Below are 12,071 nucleotides of genomic sequence, written 5' to 3' on the forward strand. Positions count from 1 at the left end.
TGTGGGCCCAGAACTCTCACGGCTCCCACGTCACGGATGGGGGACTGCAGCTGAATCCCCCAGTTAGCGAGGCATTGAGCCACTGCGCTGGCCTAATGCAAAGCCAGCAAATGTGACCACTCCTCTCCTGCAAGGCCACCTTGATGATGCCACGGGACAGGTGCTTGTGATGCCCATGTTCCAGAACCTTCCAACCTCATTAAACTATTTCTAATGATAAGAGCCTGGTACAGGTTTCAGCTGTGGGCAGTTTGGCAAAGGCAGAATTGTGGAGAGAAAATGAGGAACGGGAAAGAGTGGAGATGAGTAAAGAGACCACAATAAAAGTGGCGTGGGGAGAAGGGGCCAAGGGCCTGAATGGGAAGAAGGAACTGAGGAAGGCTCAAAATCACGAACACTCAGGAACTTCCCCTGAGCTTGAAAGCAGCTGAAGGAAGTGTCTAAGCCTCGGAACACTTGTTATGAAGGAGGAGGGGCAGATGTCACGCAGCCACAGGAAGACGTAGTAATAAGATGGCAGCAGTGGCCATCTCCCCAGTGTTTCATAGGCCCCAGGCACTGTACTGGAGCCAATCACCTTTCCCCTTCATCCTCCATGGCACAGAAGGTATTATTATCCTCATTACAAAGGGGGCAACTGAGGCCCAAGGAAGTTAAAAGCAACATGTCAAAGGCCAAACAACTAACTTCAAAATTGGGGTACAAAACCCATTTTCTGATTCTAGCAGCAGTGCTGTTTTTTGCCAGGGCACTCTGCTTCTCCCACAGGTATATACACCTGGTCAAGGAGTATATAAAACCACTGAAGAGCAGACCGCTCTTATTATCAGGGTAGCAAATAAAACAGGAAAGCCTAGGTCCAGGATGAATTTGGGGGCCTCTGCATCACTACCACACCTTTCGTATCTGGGGTATGAGGCTTCCCCAAGCATGGGGCACCTGTGAAAGCAAGTCACTTCAGCTGACGACCTGGCTGGTGTCCGTGAAACGGACAGGGAGTTTGACTTCTAAGATGGCCCCTGGCTCTATGGCTTTACCCCTACTATGAGAATTACTAAAAATTCAATGAGTAACAATTATTACATTTCCACAAATGTCAGAAGTTTTATACACACACACACACACAGAGAAGTTAAAAATGTCTCTAACCTATCTGAGTTTGTTTCAGTTGCAGTTTTAAATCGGTAACCTGCATAGTTAACCTCTTGACAGAAGCATCGTATTCTAATATCTGGGCCTTCAGCTGGGCGGAGTGCTCAATCTGCAGAGAATTAGAGAAGAAAAAGAAATCAACATAAAACAAATCACAGCTCACTTCAAAGGGAACAATTCGCTCATTGGGCTTATTCTCTTTTTCTTGTTTTGCCAATTCTGAGCAGCTTTATACCCATAACCCACAGGGTCCCTTTAAAATGATGACCGATAACGCAAGTTTCCATTTCTTCTTACACGCACGTCCGAGCAGCTACTCCAGGGCATGGCAAGACACCAGAGAGAGGGCAGCAGTATTTCCAAGTCACAGGGTGAGAATCGAGACACTTTCACTGTGGGCACCATCAGGACTTGGAAAATTTTGTGTTTAAGTGAGTTTGCTTGCCTCTGGATTTTGTGACTATTATGAATATAAAGTCACATGACCACTGGACAGTTGTCTCAGATGAGAAAGGACACCCTTTAGCACCTTAGGGGATATCTGATGTTAAAATAAATCCGACTTACACCAGTGTGGCGTGTGCCAAGTTCACATGTCTACACAGTGGACTGGCCTGACCGCTGGGTGCTCAAGGAGAAATACTCACTTCACTTTGCAGCTGTTTTTGCAGAGCTTGTTTCTGGGTTTCAAACTCCTTATGCTCCAAGGTGATAGCATTTTCTGCTTTCTTTAATTCTTTCTGAAAAATCAGCAGTTTAGGAGATGACTGAGCTATGCCTAAGAAGGTAGAAGAGCCTGGTCGTTACCAACCGGAAGTGTTCTCATTTCACTTGACTTTTTTTTTTTTTTAATTGAAGTTTAGTTAATTTACAATGTTGTGCTAGTTCCAAGTGTACAGCAAAGTGCCTAAGTTATACATATACATAATATATATTCTTTTTCAGATTCTTTTCCATTATAGGTTATCACAAGATACTGAGTATTCTTTCCTGTGGTATACAGTAGACTTTATTGTTTACCTATTTTTTTTAAAATTGGGGTACAGCTGCTTTACAATGTTGTGTTAGCTTCTGCTGTACAGCAAAGTGAGTCAGTTATACATATATACACTCTTTTAGATTTCCTTCCCATTTAGGTCACCACAGAGCACTGAGTTCCCTGTGCTATACAGTAGGTTCTCATTAGTTACCTATTTTATACATAGTAGTGTATATATGTCAATCCCAATCTCCCAATTCATCCCACACCCCTATTCCCCCTTGGTAACCGTAAGTTTGTTTTCTACATCTGTGTCTCTATTTCTGCTTTGAAAACAAGGTCACATCTGTACCATTTTTCTAGATTTCACATCAGCCATATTATATTTGTCTTTCTCTTTCTGATTTCTGTTGCTTGACTTTTAAAAGCAGCCAAACAAGTTTCAAATTGTTCTTCCTGTTTTTGTATGCATACAATATTGTATTAATTCTATCAAATGGACTACAAGCAATTCTGACTCACAAATTTCAAAACAAAATAATTTAATGCACATAACTGCAAATTTTACTCTTCTCATGTCCTTCTCCGTGTAATACAATTCTTTCAAATCCTCACATTAACTTGAAAGCCCACCTCTTCTCCCTACAGAGGCAGATAAGGAGTGCTCTAGCAAAATCTGTCAATGACTGCCCTGAGGTCCAATTCAATCTGTGCATCTGTCAGCAGCTCTCAGGGTCCAGGCAGAAAACAGACGGAATGCCTAATTCAGGTCATCGGAGAACCCTTCAATAAAGACTGACTTAGGCTGGGTCCGTAGCCACAAAGGATGGCATAGTTCCCTACACTACTAGCGGTGCCATGCTGTTTGTAGCCCTTGGGCCTAGAGGGCCGGGGAGGCAGGAACTCCCAGAAGTGGAGAGAGCGAGCTGCTGCAGAATGCTAGACAGGCCATCCCACAAGCACTCAGATCTTGCATGGCTAAAAGGCGCAGGGCCAGCCCAGGGACGCTGTACATGGAAGCGGCAGGAGGGCAAACAACCTTGACCTCTCTCCTCCCTCCCTCCAAGTGCTTGCATGCACTCGGCACACCTGACCAGCAGTCAGAGGGCAAGGGAAGCCCGGTACCATCTGGAGGGGCAAATTTGGACAGTTTAAAAATATTTCTTCAGGACTGGCAGGAGAGACAAGATGGTGGAGTAAAAGGACTGCAGCTCACCTCCCCTCGTGAAAACACCAAAATCACAACTAACTGCTAAACAACCACGGACAAAAAAGACTTGAACCTTCCAAAAAAGATATTCTACATCCAAAGACAAAGAAGAAGCCACAGTGGGACAGTAGGAAGTCCACTTTTGCATTATAATCAAATCCCTACCTTCCAGGTGGGCGATCCACAAACTGGAAAATAATTCTATCACAGAGGTTCTCCCATATGAGTGAGAGTCTGGAGCCCCACGTCAGGCTCCCCAGCCTGGAGGCCTGGCATCAGGAGGAGGAGCCCCCAGAGCATTTGGCTTTGAAGGCCAGTGGGGCTTGAGTGAAGGAGCTCCTCAGGACTGAGGGAAACAGACAGCCCTCTTGGAGGGCACACACAACGTTTCATGTGCACTGGGACCCAGGGCAAAGCAGTGACTCCATAAGAGCCTGGGCCAGACCTACCTGCGGGTACTGTAGGGTCTCTGGGAGAGTGGGGGGTCGGCTGTGGCTCACCATGGGGCCCAAAGGAAAACTCTTGGGCGTGAGCTCTCCCGGTGGGGGGTGGGGGTGGGGGGGGAGGTCTCCATTTTGGCACCAATGATCAGCCCCACCCAACAGCCTGCAGGCCCAGTCCTGGGACACCTCAGCCCAAACAATGAACAGGGTGGGAACACAGCCCCACCCATCAGGAGACAGGCTGTCTAAAGTTGTCCTGAGCCAAGAGCCACCTATAAACACACCCCTTGACATGGCCCTGCCCAGCAGGGGGACATGACACAGCTCCACTGGTGTGCAGGCACCAGTTCCTCCCACCAGAAAGCCTGCACAAGCCTCTGGACCAACCTCACCCACCAGGGGACACACATCAGAACCAAGAAGAATTACAATCCTACAGCCTGAGGAATGGAGACCACAAAAACACAGCAAGTGAGACAATACCAGACAGTGGAGAAATATCTTTCAGACTAAGGAACAAGATAAAACCCCAGAAGAACAACTAAGTGAAGCAAAGATAGGCAACCTACCTGAAAAAGAATTCAGAGTAATGATAGTAAAGATGATCCAAGACCAAGAGGAAAAACAATGGATACACACACCAAGAGGATACAAGAAATATTTAATAAACAGTTAGAAGCTTTAATGAACAGAGATGAACAATACAATAACTGAAATGAAAAATACACTAGAAGGAATCAATAGCAGAATAAATGAGGCAGAAGAACGAATAAGTGAGCTGGAAAACAAACTGGTGGAAATCACTGCTGAGGAACTGAATAAAGACAAACAATGAAAAGAAATGAAGCCAGTCTAAGAGACTTCTAGGACAACATTAAATCCACAACATTGGCATTAAAGGGGTCCCAGAAGGAGAAGAGAGAGAGAAAGGGGCTGAGAAAATATTTGAAGAGCTAACAGCCGAAAACTTCCCTAACATGGGAAAGGAAACACTCACTCAAGTCCAGGAGGCACAGAGAGTGCCATACAGGATAAACCTAAGAAGGAACACACCGAGACACATATTAATCAAACTGACCAAAAATTAAGACAAAGAGAAAATATTAAAAGCAACAGAGAAAAGCAATAAATAACACACAAGGGAATCCCCATAAGGTTATCAGCTGATTTTTCAGCAGAAACTCTGCAGACCAGAAGGGAATGGCAAGATATATTTAAAGTGATGAAAGAGAAAAACCTACAACCAAGAATACTCTACCCAGCAAGGCTCTCATTCAGACTCAGTGGAGAAATCAAAAGCTTTACAGACAAGCAAAAGCTAAGAGAATTCAGCATCACCAAACCAGCTTTACAACAAATCCTAAAGGAACTTCTCTAGGCAGAAAAGGCCACAAATAGAATCAAGAAAATTATGAATGGGAAAGCTCACCGGTAAAGGCAAACATAAAACAAAGGTAGGAAATCACCCACACACAAATATGATATCAAAACCAGCAATCATGGGAAGAGGAGAGTACGAATGCAGGATATTGGAAATGCACTTCAAATTAAGAGAGCAGCAACTTAAAGCAATCTTGTACATATACAGACTGCTATATCAAAACCTCATGGGAACCACAAATCAAAAATGTGCAATAGATACACACACAAAAAAGAAAAAGCAACCCAAACACAACACTAAAGACAGACATCAAGTCACAAGAGAACAAAAGAGGAAGGGAAGAAAAAAGACCTTCAAAAACAAAGCCAAAACGTAAATTAACAAAACGTCAGTAAGTACATATCAGTAATTACCTTAAATGTAAACGGATTAAATGCTCCAACCAAAAGACAGACTGGCTGAATGGATACAAACACAAGACCCGTATATATGCTGTCTACAAGAAACCCACTTCAGATCTAGGGATACATACAGACTGAAAGTGAGAGGATGGCAAAACGTATTCCATGCAGATGGAAATCAAAAGAAAGCTGGAGTAGCAATAATCATATCAGACAATATAGACTTTAAAATAAAGACTATTACAAGAGACAAAAAGGGACAGTACATAACGATCAAGGGATCAATCCAAAAAGAAGATATAACAATTTTAAGTACTTATGCACCCAACATATGAGCAATATAGAAGGCAAATGCTCACAGCCATAAAAGGAGAAATCGACAGTAACACAATAAGAGTGGGGGACTTTAACACCTCACTTTCATCAATGGATGGATCATACAGGCAGAAGATCAATAAGGAAACACAGGCCTTATGTGACACATTAGACCAGATGGATTTAATTGATATTTATAGAACGTTCCATATGAAAGCAGCAGAGTACACGTTTTTCTCAAGTGCACATGGAACATTCTCCAGGATAGACCACATGCTTCATCACAAAGCAAGCCTTGGTAAATTTAAGAAAAGTGAAATCGTACCAAGCATCTTCTCCTACCACAACGCTATGAGATTAAAAATCGACTACAACAAAACAACGAAAAAACACAAACATATGGAGACTAAACAATATGTTAGTAAACAACCAATGGATCACTGAAGAAATCAAAGAGGAAATTTAAAAATACCTAGAAACAAATGAAAATGAAAACACAGCAATCCAAAACCTATGAGATGCAACAAAAGGAGTTCTAAGAGGGAAGTTTATAGCATTACAACCTTACCTCAAGAAACAAGAAAAATCTCAAACAACATAAGGTTACACCTAAAGCCAACAGAGAAAGAAGAATAAACAAAACCCAAAGTTAGTAGAAGGAAAGAAATCATAAAGATCAGATCAGAAATAAATGAAAAAGAAATGAAGGAAACGATAGCAAAGATCAACCAAACTAAAAGCTGGTTCTTTGAGAAGATAAACAAAATTGACAAACCATTAGCCAGACTCATCAAGAAAAGAAGGGAGAAGACTCAAATCAATAGAATTAGAAATGAAAAAGGAGAAGTAACAACTGACACTGCAGAAATACAAAAGATCATGAGAGATTACTATAAGCAACTCTATGCCAATAAAATGGACAACCTGGAAGAAATGAACAAATTCCTAGATGCACAACCTGCCAAGACTGAATCAGGAAGAAATAGAAAATATGAATAGACCAATCACAAGCACTGAAATTGAAACTGTGATTAAAAATCTTCCATCAAACAAAAGCCCAGGACCAGATGGCTTCACAGGCGAATTCTATCAAACATTTAGAGAAGAGCTAACACCCATCCTTCTCAAACTCTTCCAAACAATATCAGAGGAAGGAACACTCCCAAACTCATTCTACGAGGCCACCATCACCTTGATACCAAAACCAGGCAAGGATGTCACAAAGAAAGAAAACTACAGGCCAATATCACTGATGAACATAGATGCAAAAATCCTCAACAAAATACTAGCAAACAGAATCCAACAGCACATCAAAGGGATCATACACCATGATCAAGTGGGGTTTATTCCAGGAATGCAAGGATTCTTCAATATATGTAAATCCATCAATGTGATACACCATATTAACAAATTGAAGGAGAAAAACCATATGATCATCTCAATAGATGCAGAGAAAGCTTCCGACAAAATTCAACACCCATTTATGATAAAAACCCTGCAGAAAGTAGGCATAGAGAGAACTTTCCTCAACATAATAAAGGCCATATATGACAAACCCACAGCCAACATTGTCCTCAATGGTGAAAAACTGAAACCATTTCCACTAAGATCAGGAACAAGACAAGGCTGCCCACTCTCACCACTCTTATTCAACATAGTTTTGGAAGTTTTAGCCACAGCAATCAGAGAAGAAAAGGAAATTAAAGGAATCCAAATTGGAAAAGAAGAAGTAAAGCTGTCACTGTTTGCAGATGACATGATACTATACATAGAGAATCCTAAGGATGCTACCAAAAAACTACTAGAGCTAATCAATGAATTTGGTAAAGTAGCAGGATACAAAATTAATGCACAGAAATCTCTGGCATTCCTGTACACTAATGATGAAAAATCTGAAAATGAAATCAAGAAAACACTCCCATTTACCATTGCAACAAAAAGAATAAAATATCTAGGAATAAACCTACCTAAGGAGACAAAAGACCTGTATGCAGAAAATTATAAGACACTGACGAAAGAAATTAAAGATGATACAAATAGATGGAGAGATATACCATGCTCCTGGATTGGAAGAATCAATATTGTGAAAATGACTCTACTACCCAAAGCAATCTACAGATTCAATGCAATCCCTATCAAACTACCACTGGCATTTTTCACAGAACTGGAACAAAATATTTCACAATTTGTTTGGAAAAACAAAAGACCCCAAATAGCCAAAGCAATCTTGAGAACGAAAAACGGAGCTGGAGGAATCAGGCTCAGACTATACTACAGACTTCAGACTATACTACAAAGCTACAGTAATTAAGACAGTGTGGTACTGGCACAAAAACAGAAAGATAGATCAGTGGATCAGGATAGAAAGCCCAGAGATAAACCCACGCACATATGGCCAACTTATCTTTGATAAAGGAGGCAGGAATGTACAGTGGAGAAAGGACAGCCACTTCAATAAGTGGTGCTGGGAAAACTGGACAGGGACATGTAAAAGTTTGAGATTAGATCATTCCCTAACACCATACACAAAAATAAGCTCAAAATGGATTAAAGACTTAAATGTAAGGCCAGAAACTATCAAACTCTTAGAGGAAAACATAGGTAGAACACTCTATGACATAAATCACAGCAAGATCCTTTTGGACCCACCTCCTAGAGAAAAGGAAATAAAAACAAAGACAAACAAATGGGACCTAGTGAAACTCCAAAGCTTTTGCACAGCAAAGGAAACCATAAACAAGACCAAAAGACAACCCTCAGAATGGGAGAAAATATTTGCAAATGAAGCAACTGACAAAGGATTAATCTCCAAAATTTATAAACAGCTCACGCAGCTCAATAGCAAAAAAACAAGAAACCCAATCCAAAATTGGGCAGAAGACTTAAATAGGCATTTCTCCAAAGAAGATATACAGACGGCCAACAAACTCATGAAAGAATGCTCAACATCATTAATCATTAGAGAAATGCAAATCAAAACTACAATGAGATATCCTCTCACGCCAGTCAGAATGGCCATCATCAAGAAATCTAGAAACAATAAATGCTGGAGAGGGTGTGGAGGAAAGGGAACACTCTTGCACTGCTGGTGGGAATGTGAATTGGTACAGCCGCTATGGAGAACAGTATGGAGGTTCCTTAAAAAACTAAAAATAGAACTACCATATGACCCAGCAATCCCACTACTAGGCCTATCCCCTGAGAAAACCATAATTCAAAAAGAGACATGTACCAAAATGTTCATTGCAGCTCTATTCACAATAGCCCGGAGCTGGAAACAACCTAAGTGTCCATCATCGGATGAATGGATAAAGAAGATGTGGCACATATATACAATGGAATATTACTCAGCCATAAAAAGAAACGAAACTGAGCTATTTGTAATGAGGTGGATAGACCTAGAGTCTGTCATACACAGTGAAGTAAGTCAGAAAGAGAAAGACAAATACCGTATGCTAACACATATATACGGAATTTAAAAAAAAATAAAGTGTCATGAAGAACCTAGGGGTAAAACGTGAATAAAGACATAGACCTACTTGAGAATGGACTTGAGGATGTGGGGAGGGGGAAGGGTAAGCTGTGACAAAGCGAAAGAGAGGCACGGACATATATACACTACCAAACGTAAGGTAGATAGATAGTGGGAAGCAGCCGCAGAGCACAGGGAGATCAGCTCGGTGCTTTGTGACCGCCTGGAGGGGTGGGATGGGGAGGGTGGGAGGGAGGGAGATGCATGAGGGAACGGATGTGGGAACAGATGTATATGTATGACTGATTCACTTTTTTATAAAGCAGAAACTAATAGAAAAAAAAAGAAAGAAAAAAAAATTTTTTTAAAAAGAAAGAAAAAGAAAAATGTAACTGGAGCCGTCAGACTCCGACTTCAGACTATACTACAAAGCTACCATAATCAAAACAGTATGTTACTGGCACAAAAACAGAAATATAGTTCAATGAACATGAAAGCCCAGAAATAAACCCATGACCCTATGGTCAATTAATCTACAACAAAGGAGCAAGAATATACAATGGAGAAAAGACAGTCTCTTCACCTAGTGGTGCTGGGAAAAGTGGACAGTTACATGTAAACGAATGAGATTAAAACATTCTCTAACACCGTACACAAAAATAAACTCAAAATGGATTAAAGACCTAAATGTAAGGCCAGATCTTATAAAACTCTTAGAGAAAAACATAGGCAGAACACTGACATAAATTGCAGTAGTATCTTTTTTGGATCCACCTCCTACAGTAATGAAAATTTAAAAAATTAAAAAAAAACAAATGGGACCTAATTAAACTTAAAACCTTTTGCACAGCAAAGGAAACCATAAACAAAATGAAAAGACAACCCACAGAATGGGAGAAAACGTTTGCGAATGAAGCAACCAACAAGGGATTAATCTCCAAAATATACAAACAGCTCGTGCCGCTCAAACAACCCAATCAAAAAATGGGAAAAATATTTAAATAGACACTTCTCCAAAGACATACAGATGGCCAACAGGCACATGAAAAGATGCTCAACTTTGCTAGTTTTTAGGGAAATGCAAATCAAAATTACAATGAGATATCACCTCACACCAGTCAGAATGGCCATCATCAAAATGTCTATATACAGGGCTTCCCTGGTGGTGCAGTGGTTAAGAATCCACCTGCCAATGCAGGGGTTGCGGGTTTGAGCCCTGGTCTGGGAAGATCCCACATGCTGCGGAGCAACTAAGCCCGTGCGCCACAACTGCTGAGCCTGTGCTCTAGAACCCACAAGCCACAACTACTGAAGCCCGCACACCTAGAGGCCATGATCCGCAACAAGAGAAGCCACTGCAATGAGAAGCCTGTGCACCACAATGAAGAGTAGCCCCCACTCTCTGCAACTAGAGAAAGCCCACGTGCAGCAAGAAAGACCCAACTCAGCCAAAAATACAATAAATAATAAGTTAAAAATAAAAAAAGAAAAAAATTCCTTTAAAAAAAAACTGTCTATAAACAATAAATGCTAGAGAGTGTGTGGAGAAAAGGGAACCATCCTACACTGTTGGTGGGAATGTAAATTGGTTCAACCACTATGGAGAACAGTGTGGATGTTCCTTAAAAAAACAAAAATAGAACTACCATATGATCCAGCAACCACACTCCTGGGCATATATCCAGAGAAAACCATAATTCGAAAAGATATATGCACCTCAGTGTTCATTGCAGCACTATTTACAATAGCCAGGACATGGAGGTGACTGAAATGTCCATCAACAGAGGAATGGATAAAGAAGATGTGTTACATATATACAATGGAATATTACTCAGCCATAAAAAGGAACAAAATAATGTCATTTGCAACAACATGGATGCAACTAGGGAATATCATAACTAAGTGAAATAAGTCAGACAGAAAAAGACAAATATCTTATGATGTCACTTATATGTGGAATCTAAAAAGGATACAAATGAACTTATTCACAAAACAGAAACAGACTCACAGAGTTCGAAAATAAACTTATGAAAGGGGAAAGGCGGGGGAAGGGATAAAATTAGGAGTTTGGGATTAACATACGCACACTACCATATGTAAAATAGATAATCAACAAGGACACACTGTATAGCATAGGGACCTCTACTCAATGATCTGTAATAACCTATATGGAAAAAAAATCTGAAAAAGAATGGATATGTGTATACATATAACTGAATCCCTTTGCTGTATACGTGAAACTAACACAACACTGTAAATCAACTATATTCTAATATAAAATAAAAATTAAATTAAAAAAATGTCTCTTCTTACACTACGAATTATGGACTAGCAAGCAAAAAGAAAGGAATTTCAATCTGAGAATCTTAACTTTATAAAATCTTCCCAATTGAAGCCTCCCTTAGAGGAGTTTCCTAATATGAACCTAACATGAATTACAAAATCAGGCAAATCAGAAAAAAAAAAAAAAAAGACTTACGGTTTAGGAGATTCAAGTTTTCACTTTTCATGTCTTCCAGTTGTTGTTTAAGTAATTTATTTTGCGCCTCAAGCTCCAGTTTCCCTTCTTTCAGTAGTGAATAGTTGCTCATCTCTTTAACCTTCTCGCTCAGCACATGGTTTTGCTTTGTTAATGCCAAACACTGAGCTTTGACAGACTCCAACTGAAGCTGGAATTGGAAAAGGATAACTTGTACTTGAACAGTGACTTTACAGGAC

The 12,071-nt window shown here is 40.5% G+C and overlaps 1 protein-coding gene across 1 annotated transcript in view; it reads right to left on the reverse strand.

Annotated features, from left to right (window-relative positions):
* LOC308611154 (centriole and centriolar satellite protein OFD1-like) overlaps positions 1-12,071 on the reverse strand; it is a 54,475-nt gene that overhangs the window by 16,029 nt on the left and 26,375 nt on the right. Inside the window, exons 13-15 of the mRNA XM_081260043.1 lie at positions 11,833-12,022; positions 1,800-1,930; positions 1,150-1,261 (exon numbers count right to left, since the gene is read on the reverse strand). Of these exons, the coding sequence (XP_081116169.1) occupies positions 1,150-1,261; positions 1,800-1,930; positions 11,833-12,022 (433 nt within the window). The remainder of the gene's footprint in view (positions 1-1,149; positions 1,262-1,799; positions 1,931-11,832; positions 12,023-12,071) is intronic.

The sequence above is a fragment of the Mesoplodon bidens genome, assembly GCF_964165515.1.
Source record: "Mesoplodon bidens genome assembly, contig: HAP1_SCAFFOLD_105, whole genome shotgun sequence".
NCBI lineage: Eukaryota > Metazoa > Chordata > Mammalia > Artiodactyla > Ziphiidae > Mesoplodon > Mesoplodon bidens.